The following is a 15,247-nucleotide window of genomic DNA, read 5'->3' on the forward strand; positions in this document are numbered from 1 at the left end:
AGAATGGCTATAAACTGTTTTGGAATTGTACTCTATCAAAGCCCTCCTTGCTACATGCATCTATCTGCAAAAAGGTAGGCTCTGCTGGTGGCTGAACCCTGGAGTCTTAAGTGCCCTGAATCTGTGATGAGCTAGTGACTAAAATAAGTAAAAAAACAAACCACCTGGTTAAAATTGAAAAGAAGTGATGTTTTAAGAGCAAATATGGAATCAGGTCTGACTGATCAATATTGTTATTTTCCTATAGCTTTTAAATTGATTATCTAGAATATACTCAATAATACATACTTGGATTTCACAGTGGCCTACCAATGGAATTTGTACAAACTGATGATTTTGTGTCTTTAAACCAGGGGTGAAAAAAAAACAACAATGAATTTTGACTATTCCTGAAAGCAGTCCTCCAAATACCAGCAATCAAAGTTGAGTCAGTGGTCTCAATCACCGACTGTCACATGATGTTGGCTAAGTCATGTTACTTACTTCAATTTTAAAATAAAGGTATTAGATCTCTTAAGGATTCATCAGTTTTCACGTTCTGTAGTTCACCATGAATGACCTCGTATTTGCATAATTCTTTACAGCATACAACTGTAAGCTGTATCTTTTTATGCCAAGCCTAGAAAGAACTGCTGAATGTCAGGCTGCCATGTTCCAGCAGGTCTCAGCAAAACCTGCCTGTCAAGGAACTGTGGTATCTTAAAACTTCTTTTATGAAATACAAATGCCTCAGCCCTCCCCTGCAGCTTCATCCAGGTGACACCCAAGGTCACTAAAGTACTAATTTTCATCCCAAGGGCCTCCCACTCACTACAATCATAGAGCTTGATACAGAAGGAAGTATTCAACTTCTTTTATAATACTGTGATACAGGAAAAAGCACCTCCAAAGCAAGACCATGATTAAGAGCAAACTATTTCTACGGAAAGTATGAACTAAAATGAGAATCACTAATGACATTAAAATATTGCCTCCTAAGATAAATACATGCAAAAATAATACACTTGTGGGCTATGTAAGGCATTTTTTTTTATTATTTTTCGGTTTATCTTAGTAATGCCAGAAAAATAACAGCCGTTATTTTCACTTTAAATGCAAACCAAATACTGCTGCACACAGAGTACAAAGATTACCTACGAACATGGTTAGGTACAAAGGCCATATTAGATGTATAGACCAAACTTTGTTTTTACATCAGAGTAAGACTGACAGAGCAATTTTTTGGACAATTATTTTAGCAAATAACCGTGCTACTAAACAAAGGCAAATACACATATATATACATAAAGACGTTTCAACTGAAGTTATTCGTGTCACTTTGACAAACAAAGGCTTCTTCTCTGGTGGGTTTCACCAGATATTTGCACCCCAAAGTCCCCTGCCCTGATCCCGCCCCCAAATGCTGACTTGATCTGAAGAAAAAAATCAGAGATGTTCTTAATTAAAGGCACATTTGGCAGCTACGGAAAGTGGCATGCATCTGGCACAGGTGCACTCTCCCTATAAAGCCACACCACATGTGACTTCCATCCACTATGCATCTTGTTTCTTTGAGTGGTAGTCCAATGTGATCCACCTTTAGCTAACTTGCTTTATAATTTTGCAGCAATTGGCTACTTAATGCACTATTTTCATTAAAGGCAAAAGGGAAATTTGCTCACAGTTGACAGAAAATGCACTTTATGGTGTCAAAAATGGAAAATAAGGCATGAAATTTACAAAACAAGTTACAAGTGCTTTTGTTTAGATTTATCATAGACTTCATGCTTTTCTTAACTAGCGCTCAAAATATTTCATTGGCTCATGTATAAGGAATTTTGAAATGATTTTAAAAGTAATGAGATGTTTCAAAAGAAAAATACTGAATAAATAAACTAAGTCATCACTTTCCCTTATAAATAATTTTACTGCATAATTCTTTCAGACAAACTGGTATTAACCCTGTGATGCTTATTTTACTGGTAAAGATTTATGTGCAACACAATAGGACCTACACTTGTACAGTCATACAATAGAGGTTAAAAGAATAAGTGAACCTACCTATAGCAGCAGAATACCGAGAAATAAATGGTTAAATTTTTCTTTCTGAATCTGGAGGGAAAAAAAAAGGTTTTCCTCAATATGTATAACACTAATAAATTGAGACACCTCCCCCCATTTCCATTATCTGTTTTGCTGAGCCACTTAAAACTCTGAATTTAAGCTGTCATGAAAAGACAAATGATGAGGTACATGACTAATGTGAGCTAAATTTGAGAATTAAGACAAGATTGTGATCATAGATACCAACTAATTTTTGGTTTGCTTAATTTTTGATGTACGAAAAAACACATTAAGGAATTTAGAACCATAATATAGCCTCCAACTGAAATAGTACTGGTTCACTACACTGTTCTGTTAATTTGAGTATAATTAGCATGGCATGCTCCTTCCTAAATTCAGATACATTAAAACATTCTTGAGTTGTTAGAGCACAGTAACCTACTAAACACATAATTTGATACCCAACAACCTTTAATTAAGCAAACTTCTGATGTTTGCACATTTCCTGATAATTTGTAGTCTTAAAACACATTTGGAGATCTAGAACGAGTAATTAACCTGTCTTTCAATAAATTTAGAAACATATACTTATCTTTTCCTGTTTTTAAAAGTACTTAGATGTGAAAAGACTCCCTTTCTATTATATTGGTTATCAGCCCATTTAGGTAAATTCAACCTTGAAATATTTTCTTCATTTTGTGATCCAAAGATAATGAAACATCTAAGAGCACTTTCATTTCTAAAAGAAACGTTCCATATTTTGGAACGTGATTTAGGAAAAGTCACGCTGCATTGACTGTCTTGTAATGTCCTGAATTCAAAAGCAGAATTTTGTGGTGATGCATTTGTCTTCTCAGCCACTTCCTGTCCCTGGAAATTTTAGTTACTACAAAGAGTAAGTTTGCCAGCTAGTTAATGTTTCACATGTGAAGAAGGCAAGGATACAGTTTTCTCAACTCCATTTAAGGGCATCAAACTGGAATTTTTCTAATTAGTTACCACTGCAGAAAATATTTTTACCCAAATTTTACACTTCAGAATAAAAATATCCTCTATCCACAATGCATGTAAAGCTGATGCACAGTGAAGCGGTCGCCTAGAACCACGAGGGTAGAAGAATGCTTCCCTTTGGGAGAAGTAATGATTAGAACTTCAAATCTGAGTTTTTTTTCTTTATACAATCAGGCAGGTTGAAAAGAGGTCATTACCTTGTTGAAGGCTAACACACTGGCCAGAGAGATACTGAATGGGCTCCAATGGGACTTTTCTCAGGTTCTCATTTGGAGTGGGGGTGGGGTAATTAAAAAGAGAAGTGCGCGTAAGACATATAAAGGGAAATCCTAGGGACGATGCGGCTGGTCTAATAAAAAGTCATGGAAATTCTGGAATGTGTATTATGATTAATTGTAGCAGCACTAGTAAGTAGGCTTAGATAAATACTTGTTGAATGAATGGTCTTATGGACACTTTGCATACAAGAGGAGATTTGAAATTAATTTGGGGGGAGACTTTTAAAAGGAGACATTTTACAAAGAGAAAAGTGGCTACCATAATAGGAATGGTACAAATATTAGAAAAAAAATGACTCAACTCTAACAAATAAATAAAGTATATGACAGGATGGACTGCTAAATGATGATGCAACCAACACTCTGGTCTTAAAGGACTATATATTGTACTACGGTGATGTACATTAAATGCTCTAATAAATATCACAGAAAATTATTAAAGTACTAGGTTTCCACCATGATGCAGCACTTCTAAAAATGTCTCTAATGGCATGGTTAACAGAATTGCTGAAATGTTGCTTCATTATTCAGAGGACACATGCATATACTGATGAACTGATGACTCTAAGGATGGAATACTGCACACTTCACAGATACTATAGTGGAGATTAATAACACTTTTCCTCTTCAACAAGTTGCATGCATTTCAATCACAGTATTTGTTAGACTCAGAAGATCAGTACTTAGGCTTCATGAATAATCCATATTATGATATTAATGATGTAGGTAGATGTTCTATTACGAATAGTTCCAAAAGAGCAAAGACCTCAAGCAAGGTAGAATGTTTAATATCAACTTTAACAGACTGTATACATGTTACCTAGGAAATTAAAAACCTTACAAAGCTCTGCTTAAAAGATACCCATCCTATTCTAACCAAATATTTTCCTACATGCCAAACTGCAACTTTAGATCATTCTTTAAGATGAATACATACATCCAGAACTAGAAACCAAGGCGTACCACAATACGTGCTTTTATGCTTAGTGTTTGTGTGTTTCAACTGAAAGAAATAAGAATCAACCATTTTCTCATATAATAATTTAATATATGCCAGCCAAACAAAGTATTTGTATCTTTATTCAATTAAATTAAAACAGACCTGCCAGGTATATTATATAACATTCACTATATACACATGATTTAGGCAATGCAAGGTAATTCTAGATATGCTGATCACTCAACTATTAGTAAAACATGAACGGTGTCAGCGATGCCCAGCAAGTACTCCTTTCACACTGGGTGACTGCATTTCCATAGTATGGTTAGAGGGACAGCTACAAGCCATGACATGGATTACCAGTAAACTTTTGTGGGAAAAGGGGGGAAAATGACAATCTAGCATAGATTAACAGTCTCCTAAATGTAAATCATATACTTGACAGTTACATTGTTTTAAAAGTTCTTCTGCCATTGTTAATGACACAAAACTTCTCTTGTTTGAAGGCAACACCACCACATTTTGTTTGTGTAGGGAGGCTGGGTAGGGGAATGCTCTTAAAATCAGTATAATTATTCTTAAAAAAAAAAAAAAGTACCTCTTTGGTGAAGCCTCGGTACCCATTCAATTCACTGTAATAATCTGTAAACAGGACTGTAGTACAGTGCTGGGCCTTGATTCCAACAAGGTCAGGTACCACAGCCTTTCCTCACAGTCCTCTGAATGATTTTTAAGAAAATATTCTAAAGTAGGACAAACAAAAGCAAAGGAAAACAAAGGAGGATTTGAAGATCCCTGTTTAAGATTTCTTTTTAAAAAGTGCATACTATTTTGAATTACAAAAACTGTCATCATGTGGGCCTGCTGGACACTAGACTGTGTTTTTCATCCCTTTAATGATAAAGATCACTTCACAAAAAGAGGACTCCTGCCTACTGGCTGGAAAAAGTTCCCTTTACTTGATTTTCAGGTGCAATCAGTTGTCCACTTCCTCTAGATCAGTCTTTCCATATTCTAAATGAACACCATTTTCACTTTATAATTACATCTAGGTTAAAATTCATTGTCTTATACTGCATCTTGAAGTAGAGTCGTTAGTGTTTGGAGTTCTCATTTTAACTCCTCAGTGCTGGCACGTTCAGTGCATCCATTGCCAGCAATGGATTTGGGGCCAGGAAAATGTACATCCTGGTATAGAGGAACTCAGGAAGAATGGGCATTCTCCAACAGTGGTGGTCCATCTCTGTGCATGGATGGGTGTGTATGCTCCCTTTTGTAAGTTTTTGGAGGGAGTTTAGGGATATGTTGAGAAGTGCTTTGTCGTGGAGGAACAGGCGGCCCAGCAATGGAATGAAGGTCCACTTCTTGTGTCAATGGTGGTGATGGCAGATGCCTTCTTGTGCCGTGAGGAGAAGGTGTTTGAGGAGGAGGTGGTGTAAAGGGGGAAGGGCTGTTTGGGAAGAAGGCATTACTATGGTCACTTTTTTTGCCCAAAGGGGGAGGTTGGAGATGTAGTGGTGAGCTTGAGAAAACATCAGGTGTCCTCACGGGTTCTCGTGGAGGTAATAAGGGAGGGCTTTCAGGAGGATCTGATATAGAGGTCCGGTCTGATACTGAATATCGTGGTGAATAGGCTTTTGATGTGGGTTGCCTAGGAGGAATTGCTGGGGGGCTGTCCAAATGCTTAGACATGATCTAACATAAATGGGAAAAAAAAGACATTTATTAATAATTTAATTTATGTAGCACCATGAATATATTAAGAATTAAGCCAGGGTTTTCAAATATGCTATTGGAAGAACCCTAGATGTGGATCAGGTCGTTTTGCCATGTTTTAAATTGGAGGTTACGGCAGTTCATTCATTAAAAAAATTATTTTTCCCTCAGTGTTAAGTTTTTATTTTTCTCAAAATTTTGTTATTTGCTACTGCTTATCTATTAATGAATCTAATATAAGACCATTCCCATTTAACACAAATTACCTGTCAACTTTACAATTCTAAACTTACTATATTAACATTTCATGATATTCTGCAAAGAGTGTCTTGACTTGCCCAGATGCTCTGCTCTTGGACACTTTGAGAACACTGAGTCATGTTAACAACTGGCAAAGAAAGAAATTCAAAGAGGTAGAAAAAGGAGCTATTATGAGCCTTTAAGGTCTCTTCTGACCCAGAGTTTTCATGAAAACCCCACTTAAAAGCATGTCACATTCACCTATTAAGGGCTCAGATAGGTAATATTTAGCACTAAGATACCATTTCATTTAAAATATGCTTTCATATCAAGCTTCAGACCTCTTTCCTTCTCTCTCTTGTATCTTTTAAAGAACTGCTTGAGACTGCATTACTCTTACATTACAGGTTAAACTTTTTTCTTGACAGTACCCATAATTTAGATTTACAAGGGTTTTGAAAACCTACCAAAAAACTGCTTTCAGAAGAAAGGAAATAAACACTACTGCATCGTAAATCCATACTTAATCCTTGTTTAAACTCTATTAAGCCCAAATACTCTGAGTATTAATTCAGTTAGAACTAAACCAAGACACAAGCAATTGATTATAATGTAACTGTAATGATTCCAGTTTCCAGATAACAAGGTTTTCTACTTTACCTTAGATGGCGAAGATTCCGCTGGGGCAGATTCTGGTCGTCTTCGTGGAGGAACAGGAGGGGGGACAGGCACTTCCTCAGTGCTCTTGGTTAAACTTATAGATGATACTGAAGCAGATCCTGTAGGATGTTAGATTTTTTGAAAAGTTCACAGGAATTTTATTTCATCTATCAATCCTGAAAAAAACTTGGAAACTGCTTATATTTATTAAAAGAAATGTACAGAAGTATCAAAAGCAGTTCAATAAATCAACAACCAATAGTATTTCCTTTACTAAAGCAAACTGCTATAAAAGCATGCAGAAATTTCTTAGCAGAATTTTCAGAAAAAAAGCTGCCTAAGATATTCTGTTATTATGTTTCTTGAACAAAATAACATTCCCACTGTTAATCTATTACTGGAATTTTTTATTTGGATCTGAGTCTCAGATTTCTGGGAGAGACAGCAAACTATTAAAAACCTTTGGAATGGTAATTTCTGTTAAGCTTTTTTGATGGGCTCATTTTTTCCTCTGACTTTATTAGTACAGAATTTTCTTGCCTTCACTGGATAGTCCTTGGGGATAGTTTCTGATCTTAACCACTCTCTCCAATGTCTCTCCCAGCAATCCCCTCAAAGGATGCCAGGGAGAGAATCTAGTGTCTGGGGGAGAGGTCTCTCCGCAGTATACTTAGATATTGTTCTCCTTGGCAGGGAAGCAAAGTCAGGTTCATCATACTCTAATCCAAAAATTTTCATTGTGATGGAGGTATTTAAGATGACTGAGACAGTGCTGATAATAAAAACAGAAATTACACTAAAATCTGGTGAACCTGATTTAGGAGTAAGTTGATAAACTGGCACCAAAAAGGTAAGTAAAGCCTCTAACTGTAACATATCTTACAGACATTTATAATGACAAGGACTTAATATAGGCATATAAATAATTACACTTTGAAAAACATTTATGTAAGTTGTTAACTAGTTTATCAGCACAATGAAAAAGATATGAAAAAACACTTAAATGGTCGTTCAAAATTATATTTGGCAGATTCTTCTCCTTTAAACATTGACAGTTTTTATTTTGCCAATTAAATGTTATAACAATATAGAACTTAAAAAGAGTACTTTGTGTATTGATATTATTTAAATGAACAACATTTTGATCACCTACCTTTCTTCTTAAGAGATTATGTAAGTTAATTTAGCTTATAAGAATATTTTCCATTGTACACATTCTGAAATCATTTGTATGAAGAATAACAAAAAATAATCTATTAGCTTAAAATTTATGGAATAGTTTGGTGAATTGTTAGTTTACTTTAAAATTAAAAGCAAATACCTACATTGGAACTTTATTTTGCTTATAAGTGATGAATATTTAGATTATATAATACAGATAGGTACAATGATAAGATAGCTGTTCTAAAGTCAAATAATAGTCATTTGCCTACAATCTGTGCTGTTCCCAGGCTAAGTGACTTAGACACTGCACGTAGCTGCCAACATTCTCATATGCGCATGCATGCTCTTGCTTTTTTTTTTTTTTAAAGTTGAGCATTAAAATATGTTTAGAACTCCAGAGTTGGAAATGAGAAATGGTTAAATGTGGAAGCCACCCATATAATAATGTTCTTTCAAAAGAGAAAAAAGATTTTACAAAAAGCATGAAAAATATGTAAGTTTAAGCAAATCATTTATGATCAAAAGATAGCACAAGTGAAGGCCTCACTTCTAAGATGCTGCAAAGCAAGGTACCAATACTGCCAGACCCAAGAAGAGTTTTAGCAGGAAAGGTTACATTTGGTTTAATCTTTAAAGCCAAAGCGAAAATTATGAGTCTTAAACCAAATATACTAACTTGGGCCATGGGGCAGTGTAACCTGGATAAAGACGGTATCGCTGCCTGTGAAAGGAAACAAGAAAAAGTATATATTTTTTCTTTCATTGATATATTCAAACTCATCTGTAAAAATTTATTTATGATAGAAATGTTATTTTTGTCATTCTAGTTTTAAAGAATGGTAGAACAGTTTAGCAAAAGCTCATTACTACTTACTTTTGAGAAAGATAAAGAATTAAATTGCATTAATATCATTGGGAATTTTCAAGATTCCTTTTAGATTCACTACTTGATGCCATAATAATTAAATGAAAAGCATTCATGAGAAAACTATATACAATATCCTGTATATTAGAGGAAGACTTTCAGAAAATGTATAAACCTAATGTGAGCAAAGAATTCAGCTGGACCTATAGAAATATGTCATTTACTAAGGATTATTTTGAAAAGCCAAACTTGTGAAAATAAGTAGTAAATAATAAATTTATGTTATAAAAAGTGAAACATAAAAGGAAATTTCTTACTACTATAATTATTATAAAGTTTTGGAAATGTTCTTGGGGCGTATGTTCATCACAAAATAACTACAGCTTTGGATATTACAAACAAGCTTGAAAGTGATATAGCTTTTTTCCTTCTATATTTTTAAACACTTAAAAAAAACATTAAGCAGTTTTGGTGCTTAGACACATTTTATATAGGAAACTCTGATAATTTTTGAATGTCTAATTTCAGCAACACTAGCCCCAAGAGCATTAAAGTAGAAAAACTGAGACAAAGGCTAGAAGATCTATACTGCTTCTAAATCAATATAGGTGTTTAGGTTACACTGCCTCATATTACCAACATACTGAACAGATAATATCCAAGAGACTAAAGCAATACCTATAGCACTAGACTGAGCTGATTTTTAAAAATTCAGGTTTCTCTCATTTTTGCACAATAGGCAATCACTCAAATAATTAGGGCTGTTGTTTTTCTAGCTTCTTTGCTCAGAATGAGGATAATTTTACGTCCCAGGTTCAGTGGGCGGAATTATTAATTTGATTGCTTATACAGACAGATACAGTGTCCTTATTTCCCAGACAGCTCCAATTTCAAATAATCTATCCTATTACCTCCTTTCCATATGTACTGATATTCATTTGGAGGCTCTGGTTACCAAGGGTAGCAATCCAGCTAATTCTAATAAGTTAGCTCTCAAAAGATTAAAATTCATTTTTATGCTTTGATATTAAATAATGCTGCTGCTGTGTCAAAGATTCTGTTTACTAAAAATTAGATTCTCTTCACTAACATAATAGGGGTTAAAGGGAGTTATCTGCTCTAGTGTTTACTACTTATGTATTTTCCAGTTTTCTTGGAAAGGAAATAAATATGCCTTCTGGAGATAGGCCTCAAGAACATGGTCGTATACTTAGTACAATACAGGAATAAAATCAAAAGACAAAGCTCATGACAGTTACCAACTGCAGGCTTTTAGAAAGAATGATTACACCTATGCATACACACTTGTGCACGCAGATGTAGACTTGGCTTTGATCATATTTATATATAGCACAGGCTTAGATTCATGTGTAAACTTGGGGCACTTTTCTGATTTGTCACTTCAAACTAATTGCTTGGTCTTATTGCCTGGAAAATGCTATTTAAAAACTCTCAGAATTAAACATTATATATATCAAGAAATATATACTAGGAATTGTCAGCTAGGTACTGAACAAATTTATTGATAATGACTTAGGAGTGAAACCCAATTAATCAAAAAGTAGTATCAATTTGTTAAATACAAATCCCAGACAGATCAGTGTTCTCCATCGTGGCTGCACATTAGACCCTGCTAGGGAGCTTTTAAAAAAATACTGATGCCCACGTGCCAATGCCAGTCTTAACTCAAGCGTGGGCTGGACATATAGGTATTTTTTAAAGCTCCCCAGGGGATTGTAATGTCCAACCAGGGTTGAAGCCACTATTGAAGATAATCTCCAATTTATAATTGAGTCTTTCTTGGAATAGGAATAAGCATTTTCCTATAGAAAAAAATTATATAAAGCATGAATAACTTCTTAAACTCACAATAGCCTGTTAAATGCAAGTGTATGAAATCAGAAACTAATCACTTATAATAATCTTCTATGAGGAAAAGCCTTGCATTCCAGCTTCAAATACTTGGAATACATTTTTTCTTGTTAAAGCTTTCCCTACTAAGGGATGGGGCTAAAGCTCACCTGCAGCACACAGACCAGCCAGACCTATGGCTTCCTTTTATGACCAGGCAACCTTCAAACAGGAAGGTACCAAGAGCACTTCATCCTCCTCCCTCCATGCTATAGCCACAGATGCAAAGCTGGGTGGTCTCTCCCCTTCTCCCGGCCACTGTCATCATCACCTCAGAGGTGGACCTGGTCAGGGTAAGGTGTGGAGCAGGGTTCTGAATGTGAGGATGTATGTAGCAGCAGTAGGTAGGTGGCCAGTTTCCTTCCCTCTCTGTCTTCACCACAAAGCTTTCCGTGACCATTCTTGCCCACTCTGTGGTCATCTCTGTGTAAACTTCTACAGCATTAATGTCTTTGCCACTCATTTAGCATTTTGCTAATAAATTAGCACTTATACATCTTCTCTGGTTAAGCCTGCAATCTTACTGAGAGATGAAAAAAATCATAGTACAAACAGAATCAAGCACTTAACAATGGTTAAGCATTTAACTATGATTTTCTTTGTACTATGATTATTTTTTTAACATCTCAGTAAGATTGCAAGCCCTTACAGAGAAGGTATGTCACTGCTTAGCAAGAAATGAGATATGCAACAGATACTGGCTGAAAAAATTAATCTTTGTTTTTAAAGTAAGTTATTTTTGGAAAAAAAACTGTAAGAAGCAAAAAAAGAACTATTATAACTGATCAAAAATTCTAGTCAAACTCTGCCTTTTGAAAAACGTAAGCAATGGAACTTTTTGCCTCATTGTATGGAGTGGAATATGTTCAGATGACTTAAGAATGTAGGTATAGCAGCTCTTTCCTGCCAGGCCCTGAGGGAAGCAAGGAAGTAGGTATTCACTCTAGTGGCAACACAGTGAGTACCAGGTTGGACGTGCTGGTGATCCACCGCCCCCCACCCCCCGCAATAACACTAGCAGATCTGTCAAGCAGAGTGGGGTCAAAAGCAGATGAGGACCTTTAATATATACAGGCCACTAATGAACTTTAAGTAAGGGACTAACTGAGCATACAGATGGTTTTATATTATACTGGCTTACTTAATTTCAAAATCAGTTATTTTCAATTTTTACTAAGAACAAAGGGAGTAGTAATAGGGGTTTTCTTTTTCACAAAGGAAGAGAAATTGAAAAAATCTTCAGGGCTAAGATTACAAAGCCTAAGGTTTCTCCACTTGTCTAGGTATTTTTAGTTAATATTCTTCCACTGTCACATATGACAAAGCACTGATCCAGAGCACTGCATTCCAAAATGATTCCCTTTTCCCTGTTTGACTAATAATTTAAAGATTTAGCACTAGTAGGGAATGTAGTAGGCTTATCTCCTGTTTTTCTACATCTTCCATTTTTAGCTACTTAAACTAAGAGAAATAGAATTTGCAATTAATGGCCTTCATGTGATTTCAATAATTCACTCATGGGAATCTTTATAATATAGATCACAGCCAACTGCTCTTGGAAAAACACCCTTCAAACAGTTAAATGGGTCACAATAAACAAGGATTTTAAGTCAGGTATACTGTGAAAAGTGCTGCTTTTATTTTATTACTTAATTTAGGAGGTTGGCAAATTGGGGAAAATAAATGGGAATTTTTTTAACCTGGTGTTTATTTGAACTTATAAAAAATATCTGATAGCCTACTATGTGCATAACATGACTTCATAATCCTCAGTAGCCAAACAAGGCCAAGGTGTGGTCATTCTTAAAACAAATACACTTTAGGTGGTAAAAAGATAAGACAAACTGCTGGGTAACTACAAATATATATACAACACGGGAATAAATAAACAGGATTGTGGACCAAATCTCAAAATAATATACGTCCAAAGAATAATTTTTTTTAAGTTAGATTCTCTGAGTTGGAAGAAATCTTAAAAATCTAGTTTAATCCCCAGAAGGCACAGAAAAAGTATTTTATTGAAAATCAGAAAGCTCACTAGCAGACTGGGATGACAAACCAGGACTCCTAAGTCCTACGTCAGTGCTCCTCAACCTCCTACCGAATAATAACGTCATGCTGCCTCTCACTATTAGATTCTATAACATCAACTATTAGGGCAGAACTTGAACTGTACACTGAGCTAGGACAGCCAATGGGAAGAGCATGTGGAAATGGTTGTGAGAGGGTGAAAGCCGACTGAATTCAAACTCTGATTTGATAATGAACAGATGAAAAAAGGTTGTGGGTTCTTAGTAGAGATTTAAAGCTCCACATGAAATTGATTAAAAAATTAATGGAAGCATGGTGCTCTAGATATAAAAGGTAGCCTCTTCAAAGGGCTAGGGCTGGGCTGTACAGTTTGGCACCCATTAGCCACATGTGGTTATTAAGCATTTGAATGTGGCTAGTCCAAATTGAGATGTGCTATAAGTGTAAGACGCATACTGCATTTTGAAGATTTAGAACCAAAAAAGAGATTGTAAAATGTCTCAGTAAATTTTTACACTGGTTTCATATTGAAATGACAACATTCTGCATATGCTGGGTTAAATAAAATATATTACTAAAATTAATTTCACCTAATTCTTTTTGCTTTTTTTAAAATGTGGCTAAAGATCATTTAAAGTTACACATGTGGTTCACATTATATTTCTGTTGGACAGCACTGATTTAGAACTAGGAAAGGGATGAGCAACAGTATGCAGTCTGTGAGATTTGTATGGCTGGGCTTGAAAGCATAGGAAGGAGTGTATTAGCCGGCGCTATACACCACCTGCTGGGTGGTATAGACTGAAAAAGTGTTAAGTAGGAGTTTGGATTCGATACATTGCAAAATTAGAAACTACAGAGTTTGGTTGGAAAGGAACCAGGTACTGAGCAGTATTCAAATATAATTTTGGAGGCAGCATTTAAAGTATCAGATTGACATTCCATGCAGATTTTAGGAGTTATCTTTGTTTCCTCCGGAAGTTAGAGATGCATTTTAAATTCACCAATTGAAAACAAATGCTCAAATGAGATTTCAATTACCAATTTCATCACCAGGCCTATCTGTAAAGTATAATACATTTAAAGAGGGTTGTTCTAACAGATAAACTGCTGGAGTTTAGAATTTATTTTATATTTCTATAATAACAGCTTTTGAAATGGTATTTGATTTACCTACAAATTTACAAAAAAAAAAAAATATATATATATATATATATATATACAGATTCCTTTTTACCTCTAGCACATATAATACTAACAATTACTTAAAGCACTTAAAACTTGAGCACCTACTTGAGTGAAAAGGGCTTGAATGATCAGAATCAAATACGCTGCAAACATCTGTGGTACTAGAAGCACCAGAAGCAGGAGGAGGTGTTAACGGTGTTCTTGGAGAATTTGGTGCAGATGCTGTACTTTCTGTTTCACTTTCAGGGATCCTACTATAACTAATTTTCCTTGGCTCTTGCTGCAGAGGTGTGGGATGTCTCATAGTACCTGGTCTTGGGTTTGATGGACGAACACCAGGAGATTTTAGGGGATAGCTATATTTTTTTGGCTGTAGACATATCAAAAGAAACACAACACTTACAACACCATAATGGAAAAGAAGGTTCTTCTATAAATGCTTGGTAAAATTCGATTCGTATCTAGGAAAACCACAAAGCACTAATAAAGAAGTTACATAATGATTCAAATCAAAGTGTCCAAGTTGAAGAGTTAACACCCCATTTCCATAAAGCCTTGGCTATCTAAATTATTAGGGAATTAATTTCTTTAAATAACTGAGCCTTAGTCCTATAAATACCAGAGTATTTGTTATTTTAATATTTTTGATGGAAATCTTTCTAAGATATGGTGTATATTTCTCTGGCTTTTTAGACTATGCTGAACTAATTCAACCTTGGTAGAAAAGCCAGGATCATTGTTATGAACTATGATAGCCTACTATGCTGTAATACAGTGATGCCATCAGGATCATTTGAGCTACTTACAAATGCATTAAACTGCTTGAGTTTTCATCAGTTTATGTTAGTTTTATGGCATTTTTTTTCTTACAGAGTGATCATTTCTCAATGATATCAGTGTGTCTCATTGGAGCAGACTATATAGCTATTTCCAATTTGCTGTTTTTAATTCATCTTTTAATTTTTTAATTTTAATTTTTTTTTTTTTTTTTTTTTTGCGGTACGCGGGCCTCTCACTGTTGTGGCCCCTCCTGTTGCGGAGCACAGGCTCCAGACGCACAGGCTCAGCGTCCATGGCTCACGGGCCCAGCCGCTCCGCGGCATGTGGGATCTTCCCAGACCGGGGCACGAACCCGCGTCCCCTGCATCGGCAGGCGGACTCTCAACCACTGCGCCACCAGGGAAGCCCTTAATTCATCTT

General features: G+C 35.4%; 1 protein-coding gene across 2 annotated transcripts in view; it reads right to left on the reverse strand.

Moving 5' to 3' along the window:
• Window positions 1-1,047: 1,047 nt before the first annotated feature.
• Window positions 1,048-15,247, reverse strand: part of SOS1 (SOS Ras/Rac guanine nucleotide exchange factor 1) — a 144,384-nt gene continuing 130,184 nt past the window's right edge. Inside the window, exons 20-23 of one of the 2 annotated variants that reach the window (XM_060117873.1) lie at window positions 14,153-14,417; window positions 8,729-8,773; window positions 6,889-7,007; window positions 1,048-5,967 (exon numbers count right to left, since the gene is read on the reverse strand). In XM_060117873.1, the coding sequence (XP_059973856.1) occupies window positions 5,476-5,967; window positions 6,889-7,007; window positions 8,729-8,773; window positions 14,153-14,417 (921 nt within the window). In that variant the 3' untranslated portion in view covers window positions 1,048-5,475. The remainder of the gene's footprint in view (window positions 5,968-6,888; window positions 7,008-8,728; window positions 8,774-14,152; window positions 14,418-15,247) is intronic. The other variant, XM_060117875.1, reaches the window with a different exon arrangement.

Source organism: Mesoplodon densirostris, chromosome 14 (assembly GCF_025265405.1).
Source record: "Mesoplodon densirostris isolate mMesDen1 chromosome 14, mMesDen1 primary haplotype, whole genome shotgun sequence".
Taxonomy (NCBI): domain Eukaryota; kingdom Metazoa; phylum Chordata; class Mammalia; order Artiodactyla; family Ziphiidae; genus Mesoplodon; species Mesoplodon densirostris.